Source organism: Leopardus geoffroyi, chromosome A2, assembly GCF_018350155.1.
Source record: "Leopardus geoffroyi isolate Oge1 chromosome A2, O.geoffroyi_Oge1_pat1.0, whole genome shotgun sequence".
Lineage (NCBI taxonomy): Eukaryota > Metazoa > Chordata > Mammalia > Carnivora > Felidae > Leopardus > Leopardus geoffroyi.
This window is the reverse complement of record NC_059331.1, coordinates 3,341,413-3,361,113: the sequence shown is the minus strand read 5'-3', so window position 1 is coordinate 3,361,113 and position 19,701 is coordinate 3,341,413. Positions and strand designations below refer to the sequence as shown.

At 64.5% G+C, this 19,701-nt stretch overlaps 2 protein-coding genes across 10 annotated transcripts in view; one reads left to right on the top strand and one right to left on the bottom strand.

Moving 5' to 3' along the window:
• The first annotated feature begins 567 nt into the window (after positions 1-567).
• PLIN4 (perilipin 4) lies at positions 568-12,408 on the top strand. 8 transcript variants are annotated; one of them, XM_045491580.1, is made up of 13 exons: positions 568-700; positions 812-879; positions 1,399-1,534; positions 2,355-2,413; positions 4,270-4,950; positions 5,050-5,698; positions 5,897-6,003; positions 6,301-6,831; positions 7,327-7,579; positions 7,877-8,368; positions 8,467-8,654; positions 9,994-10,080; positions 10,153-12,408. In XM_045491580.1, the coding sequence occupies exons 2-13, from the start codon at positions 829-831 to the stop codon at positions 10,483-10,485; spliced, it is 3,567 nt and encodes a 1,188-aa protein (XP_045347536.1). In that variant the 5' UTR covers positions 568-700; positions 812-828; the 3' UTR covers positions 10,486-12,408. The 8 variants fall into 8 exon arrangements, with proteins under 8 accessions (XP_045347536.1, XP_045347539.1, XP_045347537.1 ...); XM_045491583.1 differs by adding an exon at positions 7,085-7,128 and having other exon boundaries at positions 5,050-6,003; positions 6,301-6,490; XM_045491581.1 differs by having other exon boundaries at positions 5,050-6,003; positions 6,301-6,490; positions 6,788-6,831.
• Positions 12,390-19,701, bottom strand: part of HDGFL2 (HDGF like 2) — a 21,170-nt gene continuing 13,858 nt past the window's right edge. The window contains exons 5-16 of one of the 2 annotated variants that reach the window (XM_045491586.1): positions 18,562-18,678; positions 18,366-18,437; positions 17,253-17,418; positions 17,080-17,155; positions 16,686-16,995; positions 15,468-15,565; positions 14,784-14,857; positions 14,569-14,639; positions 14,155-14,256; positions 13,790-14,003; positions 13,045-13,177; positions 12,390-12,693 (exon numbers count right to left, since the gene is read on the bottom strand). In XM_045491586.1, coding sequence (XP_045347542.1) covers positions 12,591-12,693; positions 13,045-13,177; positions 13,790-14,003; positions 14,155-14,256; positions 14,569-14,639; positions 14,784-14,857; positions 15,468-15,565; positions 16,686-16,995; positions 17,080-17,155; positions 17,253-17,418; positions 18,366-18,437; positions 18,562-18,678 — 1,536 coding nt within the window. In that variant the 3' untranslated portion in view covers positions 12,390-12,590. The remainder of the gene's footprint in view (positions 12,694-13,044; positions 13,178-13,789; positions 14,004-14,154; positions 14,257-14,568; positions 14,640-14,783; positions 14,858-15,467; positions 15,566-16,685; positions 16,996-17,079; positions 17,156-17,252; positions 17,419-18,365; positions 18,438-18,561; positions 18,679-19,701) is intronic. The other variant, XM_045491587.1, reaches the window with a different exon arrangement.

Below are 19,701 nucleotides of genomic sequence, written 5' to 3'. Positions count from 1 at the left end.
CAAACATCCCTTAGAGGCTGACCGTGTGCCAGGTACATTTCTGCCGCCGGAGACGTAGCTCGGAGTGAAACAGGCCTGAGGGAGGGGAGCTGTGCGTTGTGGGGAAGGGCTCTGCGGGTAGCGAGAACAGCATGTGCAAAGGTCCCGGGGCAGCACCCTGCCTGGCGTGCTGGAGGAACCGTGAGGAGTCCCGCGTGGCTGGAGGAGAGCGGGCGAGGGGGAGAGAGCTGGAGGAGGGGAGGGCAGGCGGAAAGCAGGACCCTGCGGGCCACGGGGAGGGCGTCTGGAAGAGGAACCTGAGGCCGGTGGATGGTAACTGGCCAAGGGGTCGCGGCAAAGCAGAGCTCTGAACTGTACTTCGTGGGTGGAAACCCGAGGCCGAGACAGCATGTGGGCAGTGCCTTGGGGGCAGGGGATGGTCCGCAAATCCCTCGGCCTTGCTGGGGGGGGGGGGGGGGGGGCGTGCCGTGGGCAGAGGCGGCCCGGTGCGGATAGCAGGGGAAAGGTCCTGGGCCCGGGGCCCACGCTGGGCTGGGCAGGCTGCACGTGACCGCCCAGGGCCCTCCCCCGGCCCGCTGGCCGCCTGCCTCTGCCGGCCGGGCCCGGGCCTGCCCCAGACCCTATAAGGCCTGGTAGCCGAGAGCAGAGCCAGCCCCCAGCTGCACCGCCTGTGGCTCTGAGGGACCCTCACGCACCCCAGGTGAGCAACGCCAGGGTGAGGCTGGGCCGGAGGGGTGTGGCCGGCGCGGGAGGGGTGCGGCAGGAGGCCCGGGAGCCCCCCGATTCACACACCCTCTCCGCCCCTTTCCAGCTGCTCAGAATATTACCATGTCTGCCCAAGATGAAGGAGGCCGGGATCCTCCCAAACCCAAGGGCAAGGTGAGGGGAGGTGCGGTGCGGGAGATCCCTGCCAGGACCTGGGGACCCCCCGGAACCTTGGGAAGGTGACCTTCACGGTACCGGGGTCCGGAGGGCCTGGGAAGGGTGGGGTGGGAAGGCTCTGCGAGCCATGGTACCAACTGTCCCCTCCGGTCCCAAGCTGAAGGGTGGGGGGAGCGGGGGGACACAAGCAACCCTCAGCTCCTTCTTTACCGTGTGACCTGGAACCAGCCATGGCCCCTCTCTGGGCCTCAGTTTCCCCATCTGTGAAATGGGGGGGCCGTGGAGGGAAAAGGCCTCTGGAGACCCGGAGGATGAACTTTTCCTCTGTCCACGGGAGGCAGGCTGACTCTGCCCGTGGCCCAGGCAAAGAAACTGAGGCTCAGAGAGGCTAAGACACCCTCCTGGGGTCTACCCAGGATGAAGGGCCCGAGGGGATGCAGGAACCCAGTGCTGTCCAAGGCATTCCCCCCACCCAGCACCCTGGCCCTGCTAACGCTTCCCCCCTGCCCCGTGTAGACCCTGGGAAGTTTCTTGGGGTCCCTGCCTGGCTTCAGTTCTGCCCGGAACCTCGTGGCCAGCGCCCACAGTTCTGCGAGAGAGGTCCGGCCGGTCGCCGACCCTGCGGGTGCGTCCGCGCAGCCCCAGGCTCAGGGTGAGTGGACATCTCCGCGGGGGCGGGGGCTCTAGAGGCGGGTCCCGGGAATAAACATCCCCGAGCAGGGACTTTGGATCATTTGTGGGGGGAGTGGGGGTTCACACGTGCCGGCATCACCTCAACAGACACTCCAGGCTGGCGTGCTCAGGTGGCACCAGATGGGGGAAACTGAGGCCTAAATAGGGCAGGAGAGGGGCCCAAAGGAGCATGACCAGCAGCAGCGAGGGTGTGGACACAGCCTGTCTCTCTGCTTTCTCAACCCCTCCCCTGCATCCCACCCCATTTCTGATGCACCAGGGACTGGGTGCTCCCCGTGTCTGAGCTCACTGAAGGTTTCCATCCTGGTTCCCAGCGAAGGCGGCTGGCTTCCCTGGGGTCACGTAGCCTTGGCGGCAGGGGCTGATGCAGGGGAGCGTGGGCCTGGACGCTCGCTCACTCTGGGCCCAGCGCCCCAGGGCAGTGACTCCTGCCCCACATACCCAGGCCAGACAGGCAGCTGCGGCTGGGGCGGGGCCCTTAATACCCTTCCTCGGGTCCCCTCCGGGGTGAGTGTCCAGCGCCCGGGACCCGGGCATAGAAAACTCCAGAGAATTTCCGTACCAGCAGCCCAAAGCCCCAGGGCTCCAGGGGAGCCTCCGGCAGGGCTCAGTCACTGGTTGTCGATGTCACCTCCTGCTGTCCCTGGCAGGGCGGCTGGGACATTCCTGACCTTTCAGGCTGTGCCCACCAATTACGCAACGGGCCCCAGGCCCGTTGGCTGATGCCAGCCCATGTCCCTCGCCCCTCCTGGTTGCCTGACCAGCTCCTGTGCCCACAGCAGCCGCCAACCTGGAGCAGACGGCCGGCGGGGAGAAGCAGCGGCCGCCTTCAGATAAGGTGAGAGGGGCTGGTCGACCTGAGGCCTGATGGCCTCCGCCTCCTTCTGGCGCTTCTCCGGGGGAGGTTTCGGTTCCTGCCTTCGGAGGGGGTTGTCGTAGGCCAAGGGGAGGGCAGACACCCCAGTGCGTCCTGCTGTGGCCACGATTCCAGGCGTAGTCTCCCCTCTGAGCTTCCGTTTCCACATCTGCGAAATGGGTGCAATGCCGACCACCGCCCACCTGCCCGGCGCGGCAAGGCTGCGCATGGTCTCCCGCTCTGTCTAGCTATAACGGGCCGGAAACACTGGCATCTCAGCGCACGCCAGGCTTGGGGCTGCGTGCTTTCTGTGTGCCGCTTACTGGTGAACCTGCCCCGCGAGGAAGGGAGCGAGAATACCCCACACAACAGCCAAAAAGCACAGAGAAGCCAAGCAGCTTGCTGAAGGTCACACAGCCAGGCGTGGTTAGGGAACCTTCCTGCACCTTCCATCCATCTCAGATGAAAGGGACTCTCCCCTCGCTATCACGTCCCCAAGGCTGGGCCGGACGGAGTGACTGATGCGCGACCGCTAAGGGCCACAGCAGGGCGCCACAGCCCTGTTAGGACTGCTTCACTGGGCATGCTTAAGCGCTTATCCTGGAGTCTTTTTTATTTTTCTTTAAAGTTTATTTATTTATGTTGAGAGAGAGAGCGAGTGAGAGTGGGGGAAGGACAGAGAGAGAGGGAGAGAGAATCCCAAGCAGGCTCCGCACGGTCAGTGCCGATCCCGATTCGGGGCTCGAAATCACGAACTGCGAAATCGTGACCTGAGCCGAAGTCGGACCCTTCGCGGACTGAGCCACCCAGGCGCCACCCCCCCACCCCGCCCCCCGCCCCCCTGCAGTCTTACTCTACTCCCCTCTGCCCTCAGCTCAAGGAACGAGGAATGCCAGTGGCCCTTCTGGCCCAGATGACAACAGACCGGGACAGCCAAGGCCACACCCTGTTCCCTCCCCGTCTTAGTCTCAATCTCCTGCAAAGCGCTTCAGGCACCTTGACTCCCTTCCTCCACAATCCTTGAAGGAGGCCGGGCTTCAGCCAAAAAGCTCAGAGGGGACGTGTCTTGCCTGAGGTCACGGCGGGGGGCTAGGGAGGGGCGGAGGGCTGAGATTCGAACTCAGGTCTCTGCAGGCACACAGCCCAAGTGCCCACCTGAAACGAGGCAGGGTAGCAGGTGGGCAGAGGTAAGAACAAAATTTCCGGGCTCCCTCCATCTCAGTATTGTGGCCGTTTGCGGCCAGATCCCTCCTGGTTGTGGCGCATCCTGGGCACTGCGGGGGGCATTGCACGGCATCCCTGTGCCCTGCTCGCTCGACGCCTGGGGCACCCTTGTCCCCGAGTCGTGGCAACCACAGATGTCCGTAGACGCCACCCAGGGTGCCCTGGAGGGTAGAATCACCCCGGTTAAGAAGCTCTGGATTAAAAACAGCACGCTTGTGGTTGAAAGCGAGTGGTGGCGACTCAGGCCACCACAACCCGTTGTTAGTTTGACCAGATTAGAGACACTGCCCTTTGAAGAGTAGGCAAGACGAGCCAACTATGTCACCCAGCACCCGGCACTGAGCCCAAGGTGTGGGGACCTGCCGCTGGCAGTGGGGATCTATTCAATCAGGGGCGCCGCCCAGCGCTGTGACAGAGCTCGCGAAGGCCGGGCCCTGGAAGGCCATGGCTGGGTGACAGTGTGAGAGCAGAGTGTGTACAGGTGGGAGGTGACGGGCAGACTCTCTGGGTGACAGTCCTTCGCCCTAACGCACGCGAGGGATCAGGCTGGCTGAAGTCTGGGGTGCGGAGCGCCTCGGACTCTCCCCTTGACCACGCGTGTCCTTTCTTATCAGATGACCTCTGGGGCAAAGGACCTGGTGAGCTCCAAGATGAGTAAGACCAAGGACACCATCTCCTCTGGGATGGCCAACGTGGTGGACACAGCTCAAGGTGTGGTGCACGGAGGCCTGGGCATGACCCAGTCTGCCCTCTCAGGTGCCAAGGAGACTGTGGCCAGTGGCGTCACAGGGGCAGTGGGTGTGGCTAAGGGCACGGTCCAGACCGGCCTGGACACTTCAAAGACCGTCCTGACAGGCACCAAGGACACCGTGTGCAGTGGGGTGACTGCAGCCATGAATGTGGCCAAAGGGGCTGTCCAGACCGGCCTGGACACTTCAAAGACCGTCCTGACGGGCACCAAGGACACCCTATCTACTGGGCTCACAGGCGCACTGGGCATGGCCAAGGGCACCGTCCAGACCGGCCTGGACACCACCAAGAATATTGTCACAGGCACCAAAGACACCGTGTCCGCTGGGGTGACAGGGGCAGTGACCATGGCCAAGGGCACCGTCCAGACCGGCCTGGACACTTCAAAGACCGTCCTGACGGGCACCAAGGACACCCTGTCTACTGGGCTCACAGGCGCACTGGGCATGGCCAAGGGCACCGTCCAGACCGGCCTGGACACCACCAAGAATATTGTCACAGGCACTAAAGACACAGTGTCCGCTGGGGTGACAGGGGCAGTGAACATGGCCAAGGGCACCGTCCAGACCGGCCTGGACACTTCAAAGACCATCCTGACGGGTACCAAGGACACTGTGTCCGCGGGGCTCTCTGGGGCAATGAACATGGCCAAGGGCACCGTCCAGACCGGCCTGGACACTTCAAAGACCATCCTGACGGGTACCAAGGACACTGTGTCCACGGGGCTCTCGGGGGCAATGAACATGGCCAAGGGCACCGTCCAGACTGGCCTGGACACCACCAAGGCTGTCCTGACAGGCACCAAGGACACCGTGTGCAGTGGGGTGACTGGAGCCATGAATGTGGCCAAAGGGGCTGTCCAGACCGGCCTGGACACTTCAAAGACCGTCCTGACGGGCACCAAGGACACCCTATCTACTGGGCTCACAGGTGCACTGGGCATGGCCAAGGGCACGGTCCAGACCGGCCTGGACACCACCAAGAATATTGTCACAGGCACCAAAGACACCGTGTCCGCTGGGGTGACAGGGGCAGTGACCATGGCCAAGGGCACGGTCCAGACCGGCCTGGACACCACCAAGAATATTGTCACAGGCACCAAAGACACCGTGTCCGCTGGGGTGACAGGGGCAGTGAACATGGCCAAGGGCACGGTCCAGACCGGCCTGGACACTTCAAAGACCGTCCTGACGGGCACCAAGGACACCCTGTCTACTGGGCTCACAGGTGCACTGGGCATGGCCAAGGGCACCGTCCAGACCGGCCTGGACACCACCAAGAATATTGTCACAGGCACCAAAGACACCGTGTGCAGTGGGGTGACTGGAGCCATGAATGTGGCCAAAGGGGCTGTCCAGACCGGCCTGGACACTTCAAAGACCGTCCTGACGGGCACCAAGGACACCCTATCTACTGGGCTCACAGGCGCACTGGGCATGGCCAAGGGCACCGTCCAGACTGGCCTGGAAACCACCAAGAATATTGTCACAGGCACCAAAGACACCGTGTCCGCTGGGGTGACAGGGGCAGTGACCATGGCCAAGGGCACGGTCCAGACCGGCCTGGACACTTCAAAGACCATCCTGACGGGCACCAAGGACACCGTGTGCAGTGGGGTGACTGGAGCCATGAATGTGGCCAAAGGGGCCGTCCAGACCGGCCTGGACACTTCAAAGACCGTCCTGACGGGCACCAAGGACACCCTGTCTACTGGGCTCACAGGTGCACTGGGCATGGCCAAGGGCACGGTCCAGACCGGCCTGGACACCACCAAGAATATTGTCACAGGCACCAAAGACACCGTGTCCGCTGGGGTGACAGGGGCAGTGAACATGGCCAAGGGCACCGTCCAGACCGGCCTGGACACTTCAAAGACCGTCCTGACGGGCACCAAGGACACCCTATCTACTGGGCTCACAGGCGCACTGGGCATGGCCAAGGGCACCGTCCAGACCGGCCTGGACACCACCAAGAATATTGTCACAGGCACCAAAGACACCGTGTCCGCTGGGGTGACAGGGGCAGTGAACATGGCCAAGGGCACCGTCCAGACCGGCCTGGACACTTCAAAGACCATCCTGACGGGTACCAAGGACACTGTGTCCGCGGGGCTCTCTGGGGCAATGAACATGGCCAAGGGCACCGTCCAGACCGGCCTGGACACTTCAAAGACCATCCTGACGGGTACCAAGGACACTGTGTCCACGGGGCTCTCGGGGGCAATGAACATGGCCAAGGGCACCGTCCAGACTGGCCTGGACACCACCAAGAATATTGTCACAGGCACCAAAGACACCGTGTGCAGTGGGGTGACTGGAGCCATGAATGTGGCCAAAGGGGCTGTCCAGACCGGCCTGGACACTTCAAAGACCGTCCTGACGGGCACCAAGGACACCCTGTCTACTGGGCTCACAGGTGCACTGGGCATGGCCAAGGGCACGGTCCAGACCGGCCTGGACACTTCAAAGACCATCCTGACGGGCACCAAGGACACCGTGTGCAGTGGGGTGACTGGAGCCATGAATGTGGCCAAAGGGGCTGTCCAGACCGGCCTGGACACTTCAAAGACCGTCCTGACGGGCACCAAGGACACCGTGTGCAGTGGGGTGACTGGAGCCATGAATGTGGCCAAAGGGGCCGTCCAGACCGGCCTGGACACTTCAAAGACCGTCCTGACAGGCACCAAGGACACCCTGTCTACTGGGCTCACAGGCGCACTGGGCATGGCCAAGGGCACGGTCCAGACCGGCCTGGACACTTCAAAGACTGTCCTGACGGGCACCAAGGACACCCTATCTACTGGGCTCACAGGCGCACTGGGCATGGCCAAGGGCACGGTCCAGACCGGCCTGGACACCACCAAGAATATTGTCACAGGCACCAAAGACACCGTGTCCGCTGGGGTGACAGGGGCAGTGAACATGGCCAAGGGCACCGTCCAGACCGGCCTGGACACTTCAAAGACCGTCCTGACGGGCACCAAGGACACCCTATCTACTGGGCTCACAGGCGCACTGGTCATGGCCAAGGGCACGGTCCAGACCGGCCTGGACACCACCAAGAATATTGTCACAGGCACCAAAGACACCGTGTCCGCTGGGGTGACAGGGGCAGTGAACATGGCCAAGGGCACCGTCCAGACCGGCCTGGACACTTCAAAGACCATCCTGACGGGTACCAAGGACACTGTGTCCACGGGGCTCTCTGGGGCAATGAACATGGCCAAGGGCACCGTCCAGACTGGCCTGGACACCACCAAGGCTGTCCTGACAGGCACCAAGGACACCGTGTGCAGTGGGGTGACTGGAGCCATGAATGTGGCCAAAGGGGCCGTCCAGACCGGCCTGGACACTTCAAAGACCGTCCTGACGGGCACCAAGGACACCCTGTCTACTGGGCTCACAGGTGCACTGGGCATGGCCAAGGGCACGGTCCAGACCGGCCTGGACACTTCAAAGACTGTCCTGACGGGCACCAAGGACACCCTATCTACTGGGCTCACAGGCGCACTGGGCATGACCAAGGGCACCGTCCAGACCGGCCTGGACATCACCAAGAATATTGTCACAGGCACCAAAGACACAATGGCCGCTGGGGTGACAGGGGCAGGGAACGTGGCCAAGGGGGCAGTGCAGACTGGTCTCGGCACCATCCAGAACTGGTTACCTGGCACCCGGGACCCTGTGTGGGGTGGACTCACCAGTTCCAGTGCCCCCCGCAAAGGAGGGGAAGCTCTGTCCCCCGGAGTATCTAGCGCCCCGGCCACACTTGGTGCAGGCCTGGACCTTGTCCGGGAAGCCACCGCTGAAGCAACACGTCCCCAGGGGGCCACCCTGGGCAGGGAGGATGCGGGGCACGTGGCCACCGCGCACGGCCACGAAGGACCCACGAGCTTCGCGACACTCCGGGACGAGCTGAAGGAGCTGGGGGATGTCTTCCGGCCCCTGGATGCCGAGGAGCAAGGTAAGAAGGGCGTGGCCGGCCCACCTCCCACGGGGCTGGACTTCTGTAAAACCCAAGCCCGGGGCCTCTCGGATCCAGTGATCCCCTCTTCCCCGCAGCCCAGCTTGCCGCCTCCGAGCCTGAGCCAAGGGTGCTCACGGCCGACCAGCGCAGCTACTTTGTGCGTCTGAGCGACCTGGCCCCCGGCTTCCGCCAGCGGGCTTTTGAGCACGCCCTGAGCCACCTGCAACACGGCCAGTTCCAGGCCAGGGCCGCGCTGGCCCAGCTGGAGGACGTCTTCAAGCTGGTAAGAGCCTTCCCCTCCCCACGCTCCCCCATCCACGTGTGGTGACCCGACGGGCATCTACTGAGCCCCACGGAGGCTTCTCCACGGCGGACAGCTAACCTGTCGGCTCCTGCTCTGTGCCAGAGGCGGAGCTGAGCCCCGTCCAGCGGCAGCCCCCTGTGGCCAGTGCAGACGGCGAGGGTCCCCCAGCTCTGAGGACCTCCCGGTCTCCAAGGTCATGGCTCTTAGATGTTTAGATACGCATGCAGTGAAGAACTCAGCAATGCTGCCTGAATCCAGATCCCCAGGCTGCACCCACACAACGGTGATTTCAGTCGGTGCCCCACGGTCTCTGGTGGGCCACAGCACGAAGACCGCGGGTCCGATCCAGCGGGATCTCCACGGGAGTGAACAGGCCCCTGGGACACTGGGCCATGTCTGGGGACATCTGTGGCTGTCACAACTGCAGGAAATGGTGCTCCTGGCCTTGAGTGGGTGGGGTCAGGGACGCTGCTCAGCCCCCCACCCCCACCCCCAGTGCCCAGGACACCAATAGTACAGCACACAGAATGATCCAGAACCAGCGCCAGTGTTAGCAGTGCCGCGGAGGGGAAAGCCAGGGTTAATTATGGGGGAAAAATAACGAGTAAAGCCGTGCTCACCCCAGACACCAGAATGCATCTCCAAGCGGTTAGACGGCACCACCCAGGGTGACCTCAAGGTCTGTAAGTCACTGCCCTGTGTGTGCAGCCTCCCATGACCTCAGCAGGTGAGAGGTGGTCAACATAATGTAAAGGCTCCTGGGGGCCAGTGGAACCCCTTAACCTAGGAAGTGTCCCCTGGGGGGGTGATTCTGTTCCCAGGGACACTTGGCAATCTGTGGGGATGTCTGTGGTTGTCACAACGGGGGGGGGGGGGGGACTCCTGGCATGGAGGAGGTGGGGACCAGGGATGCCCCCCAGCACCCCCCCCCCAGCACCCAGGACTGAGGAGTGGCCTGACCCCACCTAGGTTTTTCTAGGGGGTCCCTAGCTGCTGATGGGAGAACGGGCTGGACCCGGGAGATTCCTGCAAAACTCCCGGCACGTGATGGACAGTGGGGCCTCTGGGGTGGCTTCCATGGCAGCAAGAGGCACCCGGTTCAGAATGCGCCTCCGAAGCAGGGATGTGGGACACGAGAGAGGGGGACTCTGGAAGGCACCTCAGAGACCTTTTAATTCGTTTCTTATTAAAGGATCTTATTTTTTTGTGGCTTTTCCACCGTGCCCGGGAAAGGTCTAGACGTGAGGCTCCAGGGCCAGACCCAAACGTCCCCAGGGGACCAGCTGTAATTTCTCCGCCGGCGTCTCTTTCTTTCTAGATTCAGAAGGCCGAGCGGGCTCCAGAGGGCCAGTCACCTCCAGACCAGGGTCCGAGCAGCAGAGCGGAGGAAGGCGCGACGCAAGAGGTGCGTAAGCAAACGCTGAGGCTCCCGCTCTTCTCCCTCCGCCCCTGCTTACCTCGCTCCCCACTCCCGCAGGTGCCGGACGCCGGGGCCCTGTCCAAGGCCTGCAGCCTCATCCAGCAGCTCCACGTGGCCTACAGCTCCCTGGCCTCCGGCCTCCAGGGCCTCCCCGAGGAGCTCCAGCAGCGTGTCGGGCGGGCGCGGCACAGCCTGTGTGAGCTCTACGGCCTGGTCTCCTCGGCCAGCTCGGTCCAGCAGCTGCCGGCAGAGCGCCTGGCCCGGAGCCACGAGGGCGTGGGCCGGGCCTGGCAAGAGCTGGAGCAGATGCTGGACAGCGTGCAGCACGGCCCGCCGCTCTGCTGGCTGGTGGGGCCCTTCGCCCTGCCGCCCGGCGGGCAGCGGCTGTAGGCCGCTCCCGGCCCACGGGGGGCCCTCTGCGGGGCCTCCTCCCCGGCCCCAAACCGGCTCCCCCTCCCCGAAGGTCTGGACCCTGCGCTGCCTCGCCCCAGCGGGGGCACCAAGGACCGTGAGCTCAGCGGCACCACGCACCCGGCTCTAGGCCTGCCCGCACCGTTCACCCCTTCTCCTCCGGGTCTGGGGGCCCAGGGTTGCTAAGACCGCTGACGGAGGGTGTTTGCCTGAGGATCTCAAGCAAGCACTGCCATTAAGAAAGAGAAACGGACACGTGCCTAAGTCTAGAAGGTTCCGTCCAGTTCTCTTGCTCCTCCCTCCTGGGCTCCCGGCTCTATCCTCGCTCTAGAAGCATACGCCCTCAGCAAACCATGTTCCGTTGCAGCCGAATGTACCAGAAGGCCACTGTCACCCCAAGACAGGCTCCTCCCACCTCTGCCGACGCTCAGTGTGGCCAGGGGGCTTTGTGAGGGTCAAGGCTGCGGCAGCCAGCAGCCATGGCTATGCCCCGGGCCGGCTGGAGGACTGGACGGGGGCGGATATAAAACCAGCCACTTCCCACCTGGGCCTACCCGGAGCTGATGCTCTGTGGCCCTCCAAGCACCTGGGCTGAGGCCTCTGAGGAAGGACCAGCAGAGCTTCCCCGCAGGGGACGGAGCCCTGGGACGGTGGGGGCGGGTATGTGACCGCAGGTGCTCAGCACGTTCAGGTAGGCCCCACACTTGGTCGAGGCTGGAGAACAGCTGTGACGCAGCACCCCATCCTTCTGGGCCACACTTCCCCAAATGCCCAGGGCAGCCACGCCAGGGTGGCACGTGGGACTACAGGACGCCAGGCACGCTCTCCCTGGGCCTCACCTGTCCTCCGGCCGGGGGGACCCTTGCCAAGGAAGACCCCGCTTCCCAGAACCCGCATCCCACCCTCGACCCCCCGGTCAGGCCCCAGGACCATATAGCCCCTTCTCACACACGATGCGGTGCTCTGAGCCCAGGACGCGACACCAGCCTTCCCCCAAAGGGTCGCCAGGCTCCTGGGCACTGGCCATGTGAGACACGGGGAACGGGTCAGGAAGCCCCTCGGGTTCTTCCTTGACACCCGTCCTTCCTTGGTGTCCCTCACGCACTGTCATCACAGGAAGAGATGCTGGACACGTTCACACAAGCTGAGCACAGGAGCTGGAGCTCCAGTCCAGCCAAACCAAATGAGGGGCGCCAGGCTCAGGAAGTCCCAGCCTGACCACAGCCTCGGTGGGAACGGAGGCTCCTGGCCAGGGCAGGGTAAGTCACATACAGTGGACGCCACTGTTTAGCCAGCAACTGCCCAGTGCGGGGGTCTGTCTGAATCCGCGTGATGGCCCCGTGAGCCTGGGATCCTTACACAGGTGAGGAATGAGAAGCCCGGGGTGGGAGTGCCACTCGTCCAAGGTCACAGAGCAAGTCCTGCCCCCAGTGCTCACACCCTTGGAACATCAAGGACACTGGCCAGCCCACAGCGGCCCCCAAGCCTGAATGGCTCGAATGCCCCGAGCTACTGCTTCTGGGGACCCTGAATCTTGCCTCGGGGGTCCCGGAGCCACCTGCAGCCTGGCTGGGAACAGAGAAGCACGGTCTCCACCCTCCGGGCCCAGGCCCGCCCGCTGGGTCCCTGCTCCCGCCTGGGTGCTGGGCGGCCGCACGCAGGAGGGTCAGACCACAGCCTCCACTCGAACCCCCATTACTTCTATGAAGGCCCACCCCCCACCCCCACTCTCCCTCACCGTCAGCCCTGCAGGGCCAGGCCAGGCAGGGGCACCTTCGCAACCAAGTTCACGTTCGCTGTGAATGCTACGGCTTAAATCCTTCGTCCCTGGACGGGTCCTGGACAGCTGCCCCAGCAACACTAGACAACCAAGTCAATAAAAGTGACTTTCATTAAAAAAACCCTTTATAGTCATTTCATGTTGGTTGGAAATCACAGAAGTTAGGCAGAAAAACAACCCAGGGGACAGATACAAAGGGACAGCACAGCGCTTCCCCAACAGGTCTCTGCTCCTTGGGTGGTGGGCGGGGGCCGGGGCAGGCCTGGGGCATCTACGTGCGACGGGTGGGCCTGGCCGCCGGGGCTCAGCTGTCCTCCTCGTCCAGGGACTCTGAGGCTATCCGCACCCTCGAGCGCTCCTGCCGCTCCTTCCCGGGCACGTCCAGCTCGGGGGCCTCCTGCGCGCTGCTGGTGGGGACACAGCACGGGTGCGGGTGAGCACGCAGCCCTCCACCGCCAGCAGAGACCCAGCGCCCGGGGAGCGCGGCCATGTCCGGAGCGCCCTCCGCTGCCCCAGCCAGGCCCCAGGGCGGACCCAGGGTCCTCACCACGGCGGCGTCCGCACCCGGGAGCCCACGCGCCCGTTCCCGGAGCGACGGGAGGAAGCCACCCTCCCAGGGGGGCCGGGCCCAGAGCAGCTCCCTGGATGGGGGACCCACGGGTCAGCGGCAGGGGTGGCGGGTGCGAGCAGCCCGCGCAGTGGACGCCTTCTCAGGAAGCTGCCCCCGTGGCCGCAGCCCCCCCCCCGGCGATACTTACTTGTTGTGTAAGGGCTCTTCAGAGGAGCCGCACCCCAGCCCCTCCTCGGAATTCTGTCCTTCCTCCTGCTCCTTGTCCCCCGCGCTCTCCCCTTTCTGGGACGTGGCCTCGCCATTCACCGGGGCTGAGAGATCTGGGTGGGAGAGGGGCTCGTGACCCCGTGGCCCTGCCCGCCGGGAGCAAGCGAGCGAGCTGGTCCGGGGACAGGAGCCCTAAAGGAGCCTCCACCCCCCTCAAGGGCCCCGGCGCAGGGTGCCCACCACATGCCCCCGGCCCACACCTCCCAGACCCATCGGGACTGCTCGTCCGTCAGGCTGGGGCATGTGCTGGGTTCTGCAGCCGGCTCTGGGCCCCCGCACCTACAAGCCTGAGACAGGGAGCGACCTGTAAATGAGCGGGGAAACACGTGTGCGGAGCCTGGGGACAGAAATAAGGAGACGCCCCCTGCAGGCCGGCCCTGGGGCTGCGGAGACTTCAGGTCTGAAGAAGGAGCGCCTCTCCGCAGCCCCCATCAGCACCACGTAACCCTAGCGGGAAGGACAGCGCGACAGCCCCCTTGTCGCTGAGGGACCCAGCACCACTGTCCCTTCGGGAAACACCCTCTTTCTCCTCTCGGCCCACCCCTGGCCCTCCCAGGCCCAGCCAGCCTGTCCCGCGACGCTCCCACACGCGGCCCCCACGCACGCACGGCTTCCCGTGCTGTCTGGCTCTGAGGGTCTACGAGGGCTCCCGCCCTGCTCCTCACCAGCGCTCAGCTCGTCCTCCGCCCTCTCCGTGGGGGCCTCCTCTCCAGCCAGCGCCTCCTCTGCCTTCTCCACCTCGGCCCTCTCCTTCTCCGTCCCAGGTCTGGTCGCCTTCTGGATGGCCTCGATCTTTGGTCCCAGGACCCGAGACTTGAGCCGGGTGTAGACCTCTGCAGCCTTCTCCATCACCTCCTTGTTGGCCTTATAACGGCGGATCTGACCCACGAGAAGCCCGCTCAGGAGACGCAGCGGGTCTCGCCCCCCGCCAGAGCCCCGCCTCCAAGGCCGCCACCTCCCAGGCTGTGCCCCTCAGGACCCCTACCCCCGCCGGCCCCCAGGCCCTTCCGCTGCTAGGATCCCACCGCACCTTCTTCAGTGTGGCCACCACATCTGTGTTCTTCTGGAGGATCTGTGAGGTCACCTGCAGGGTCCCCAGCTCCTCCAGTGCGTTCAGACACCTCTTCACATCCTGCAGGGTGGGGAGAGGAGGAGGGGCGGCACCTAGCTGAGGGGACCCTAGGGAGTGCCCTGGGGGGCAGGCGGAGCGACAGGGACCCCCAGGGGTGGTGGTGGAGACCCAGAACCTGGAGGACCGCCCGGTGCCACCTGTGGGGACACCAAGCAGCACACCCCGGGTGGCGCCCCCTGCTGGAGGACGCCAGGTGAACCGAGGCCCAGGGTTTGCCTCAGTTTCCCAGAACTTCTCAGGGGCTCCACACACACGAGGGGCTGGGGGACTGCCTGGCCTGGAGGAACCTCCGCACCCCGAGGAGGGTCTCACCGGATTGTCGACTTTCAGGGCGAACTTGATCTCGCTGTGCAGCTTCTGCAACTTTTCCTCCACGGAAGGTTCTGCGGCCAGGAGAGAACGCAGCACCTGCACGTGACTGCAGCCGCAGAAGCCACCCTGGCCCGGTCCCGCCACCCGACCAGCTTCCTCGACCCGTGCACGTGCATGGGAGCAGAGGACCTGCCCTGGTGGCCCGCCCTCCTCACCTTTCTTCTTTTCCACCTTCCGGTCGGGCGGGAACCCTTCTGACCGCTTCCGGGTCCGCTCCACCTTGGGGGGCCTGTGGAGTCACACCCCTTAGCCCTACCCTCGCCTGCCGCGTAGCCCCCCTGCCCCCGGGGGCCTCTGTGTGCGTGGTCGGGGAGGAGGAGGGATCAGGGCCCATTGGGACCTGGTCTAGGCAGCCGCCAAACTCCCATCGGGAAGGTTCATTTGCGGATGCTGGATTCCTGCTTAGCAAACGGCCAGGCGGATGGGTGGTATCCCCCCGGCTTGGATTCCCAGTCTGAGGACCACTGGTCTGGGGGACAGGGTCCCCCGCTCAGCACTGCTGACAAGGGGCGGGTCGCTCTCTGAGGAACATCCGGGCCCTGTGGGGGGCGGGGCAACAAGCTGGGCCCACCCCCGCAATGCCAGGAACACCCCCAGCGTGACAACCAGATACGTGGGGTGGTGTCCACTGGGGGGCAGAACCTCAGTCTGGAGCAGTGGTTCCTACTGACGGGGCCCCACTTGGTTTGGATCTATCTCCAAGACTGATTTCGGAAGTCGGGTCCCTCCTGTACGGGGTGAGGGGGGACGGATCCCCAGGAGGCCGGGAGCCGCAGGGACCAGAACGGGGCAGGTGGGCCCCCAGGTAGCCGCGGGAGGAGAGGCAAAGCGGGTCCGACCTGGCTCGGGGCCTCTCCTCGGGGCGCCCTCTCTTCTCCTTCTGGCTGGGTCTCCTCGAGGGCTCTGTGCTTTGTGACTGTCTGGCCGCCTTCTTTGCCTGCGGTGTCCAGAGAGGGACAGGGCTGTGGCAGGCAGCGGGCGCTCCCTTTAGAGGTTCAGCCTGCCACCGCCTGCCACCACTGCACTGTTGGGAACTGGCGGACCGGGCAGGACGGGAAGAACGACCCCTGGGTCCAGCACATGCCCCAGGTGACAGCGTCTCAGGCCCTACAAGGACCACTCACTCAACGGGAGGAGCGGCCCCACAATCTGCACTTCCTGGGGCAGGGATCTTGGGCCCTTTTTTGTGACCGAGGGAAAACAGGGAGAGAGTAAGGTCGTCCTCTATCCCGTGGGGCTCGGTCTAGAAGGTGACAGGCCTGGAAGTGAGGCTCGGATCCAGGCAGATTGCGAGTGCCAGGAAAGTGGGGTGTTGACGAGCCTGCAGGACTGCCCTGGGCCTGCGGGTCACCCCTCATGCTCACAGAGGCCTACCTGCTCCCCACTCGTCCCAGAGTCCTGCCCCCCGCAGCACCCAGAGGGCACCTGTGAACACAGGAGTCAAGTCTGCCCTCCTCGGGCCCACAGCCCTGTTCAGGGCTCCCACCTCCCTGGGGGAAAAGCCCAAGTCCTCCCTGAGACCCCAAGGCTCGGGACGACCTGCCCCATCCCCTCTCCTCTTTCTCCCCCCTCCACCTCTCCGTTCTACCCACATGGGCCCCCCTGGTTGTTGCTCAAACACACCAGGCCTGGTCCTGCCCCAGGGCCTTTGCACAGACTGTGCTCTCAGCCCAGCGTGCTGTTTCCCCAGATACTTTCCCAGACCACCTCTCACTCCATTCAGATCCTTACTTCACGGCACACACGGCATCTTCTCAGCTAAAGCCTTTAGGGTTTACCCCACCCAAAACTGAAAAGCCCACCGGACAGCTCATGCCCCTTGACCTGCCTTCTTGTCTTTCGCACCCAACGTGCTGGAACGCACCTCACGTTGTCCCCTGTCTGGCCCCCTCACGCGAACCCCGGCTCCTCCACGGCGCGGGTCTCGGTGTCTCGTTCACCGCTTCACCCCCACCCCCACCCCCACCGGCGCCGACCCGGCGGGCGGCGGGAAGGGACCTGCCGGGCCCCTGCTCCCGGTTAGCGGGTAGCGCCGCATCCGCGCCAGCAGGACGCACCTCTCGCTGCGGCTCGGCCTCGGGCCCCGAGTCGGACGAGGACTGCGGCCCCCGCCCCCGGCCCTTGCGGCCGCGCTTCCTCACGGGCTCGTCCTCGTCGCCCGGCTCGTCCCCGCTGCTGCCCCCGCTGCCCCCGGCGGGGGCCTCCCCGCGCTCGCGCTCCCGCCGCCGCTCCTTCTCCTCCTTCTCCTGCTCGCGGAGCCGCCGCAGCTCCTCCTCCTGCTCCCGGCGCCGCCTGGCCTCCAGCTCCCGCCTTCGCTCCTCGTCCCGGCGCTTCCACTCGCTGATGCGGTCCACCTCGTCGCTGTCGCTGCGGAGGCGCGCCCGTTAGAGGGCCCGGGGGCGCGCCGCCCGCTCGCCCGCCCGCCCGCCCGCCGCCCGGCCTGCCGCCCACCTGTCGCTGCTCGAGCTGCTCGGGGGCCGCTCTGGCTTCGGCTTCCGGCCGCGGGGCTTCGGGGGCGGCTTCTCAGCTGCAGGGAAGGAGGTGGGGGGGGGGGCGGTCGGCGCGGGATCTCTCCCCCAGGACGGCGGGGGGGGGGGGGGGGGGCGCCCCGGTCCGCGCCCTACCTGGCTTCCGGCCCCGAGGAGGCTTCTTTACGGACACGTCCGAGTCGGAGGAGGAGGAGGAAGAGGAGGAGGCAGAGGACGGCGCGGACCTGGCCACGGCCACAGGCTCGCCCTTGGCCCCGTCGGATTCCGCTTTGGAGTCGGAGTCGGAGGCCGAGGGCGCCTTCTGAGAGAGGCGGGGGGTGCAGAGGTGAGGACACAGGCCACGGGCAGCCCCCTCCCCGCAAACAACCGCCTCTTCCTTGGGCTCAGCGTGGGGGGGTCCCGGGCCTCATCCCCTCGGGGAAGCGGGGGGAGGCAGAGGAGAGCCGCCGCGCTTTCCGCGGCTAGAGCTCTTGGTTGGTTTTTAAATTTTTTTATTTCAGATAAAGCAGGCGCGTGAGCAGGGGAGAGGGGCAGAGGAAGGCAGAGCATCTCGGGCAGGCTCCCCACACAGTGCAGAGCCTGATGCGGGGCTCGATCCCTCGACCCTGGATCACGACCTGAGCCGAAACCAAGAGTTGGACCTTCACGGACTGAGACCCCCCCCCCCCCAGGCACCCCTACAGCCCTTCCCAGTGCAGAATAGGGGCGGGAGGCCCAGTGAGGGGAGGGCCCTCCTCCTGTCTCCGCCCCCATCCTGCTCCCCACTCCCATGCACACAGGTGGCACGGTCATACACACCCAAGCACCTAACGCACACACTCGAACACACGCACACCGTCCGCGGGATGCGGACACACAACACGTGTGCATTCCCTTCCACACACACCCACTCTCCCTGCCTCACACGGGGCCCCTAAGGACACCCCTCTCCCTTCTGAGGCCAGCGTTCCAGCACCCCACTTTCTGCACCGGCCTCTGTGTTCCTCTCAGGAGTGGTGGCAGCCGGGCGGCCTCCGGGCCCACAGACGGGCCCTGCACACTCCACCCTCGGAAACCACACACCGAAGCCGTTGGTGCAGGCAGAGGCGGACGGTGGTGATCCCTGGTGGCCTGGGCCCTACCCTCCTCCAGAAAGGACAGACTCTACCCACGGGCAGTGGCTGGCGACCACACAGAGCCTGTCGGGGGTTCCCGCAGGCAGGCAGGCAGGCAGGCAGGTGGGAGCAAGACACGAAAAAACCCCTCTACCTTTTTCTTCCGTCCCGCAGGGGGGCCCCGCCGAGGCGCCCGCACCACAGCTTTCTTCTCGGGGGTGAAGTCCTGGGCGGAGAGAGAGAAGGCGCTGAGCGTGGGCCCCACGGACTGGCCCCGGCTCGGCCCCCGTGCGTGCGTGGGTGCGTGTGTGCCCCCGCCCGCCCACCCCCGGAGGCAGCCACCTGCTCACCTGGTCACTGGTCTTCTCTGACTCAGAAGAGCTTTCTGAGTTCTCCTCCTCGGATGGGGACATGCTGGCTTGATCCAGGTCGCTGGAGGCCTTTCGAGCTCGTTTTGAGACCGACATCTAGAAAGAGCGCAGCCCGAGCACAGGAGCGATCAGAAATTTCGCCTGTGTGCTCGGCACAGCCATCTCCCGCCTGGCCGCTCACACCCCGGGGAAGAGCTGAGGTTCTGGAATCCTTGGGAGGTGGCAGGGACCCCTTGCAGGATCTGACTAAAAACCAGGGATCCTGGGGTGCCTGGGGGGCTCAGTCGGTTAAGCATGAGACTCTTTTTTTTTTTTTTTAATGTTTGTTTATTTTTGAGAGACAGAGAGAGACAGCATGAGCGGGAGAAGAGCAGAGAGAGAGAGAGAGAGGGAGACCCAGAATATGAAGCAGGCTCCAGGCTCCGAGCTGTCAGCACAGAGCCCGACGCGGGGCTCGAACTCACGGACCGCGAGATCATGACCTGAGCCGAAGTCGGACGCTCAGCCGACTGAGCCACCCAGGCGCCCCTCGCATGAGATTCCTGAATTCGGCAGAGGTCACGATCTCATGGTTCACGGGTCTGAGCCTCGCATCGGGCTCTGTGCTGAGAGCGCGGAGCCCGCTGGAGATGTTCTCTCCCTCTCTGCCCCTCCCCCACTCACATGCGCACACTTGCTCGCTCTCTCAAAAAAAAATAAAACAAAACAGGGATCTTGAACCTTAAGTACACTGTGCACAGTGACAGAGGCCAGACACAGAAGGACACGTCCTGCGTGACCCCACTCGCAGGGGGTCCCTAGAGGAGTCCTGTCCATAGAGTCAGAGAGTGGATGGTGGGAGCCGGGGTTGGGGAGTCAGTGCTTCACGGGGATGGAGTCTCAGTTTAGGGAGATGGAAAGTTCTGGAAAACGGGGGATTTGCAAAACAGTGTGAGTGTGTTCAATGTTACTGAGCTGTACATTTTATTTTCTTTTAAGTTTACTTATTTATTTTGAGAGAAACAGCACGAGTGGGGGAGGGGCAGAGAGAGTGGGAGAGAGAATCCCAAGCAGGCTCCGTGCCACCAGTGCAGAGCCCGACATGGGCCTCAAACGCACAAAACTGCGAGATCATGACCT

Coding starts and splice junctions, on each gene's coding strand:
- PLIN4 (XM_045491585.1), top strand. CDS start 829: ATGTCTGCCCAAGATGAAGGAGGCCGGGATCCTCCCAAACCCAAGGGC. Junction 8,369..8,466: donor CCTGGATGCCGAGGAGCAAG/GTAAGAAGGGCG, acceptor TCTTCCCCGCAG/CCCAGCTTGCCGCCTCCGAG. Junction 8,655..9,993: donor TGGAGGACGTCTTCAAGCTG/GTAAGAGCCTTC, acceptor CTTTCTTTCTAG/ATTCAGAAGGCCGAGCGGGC.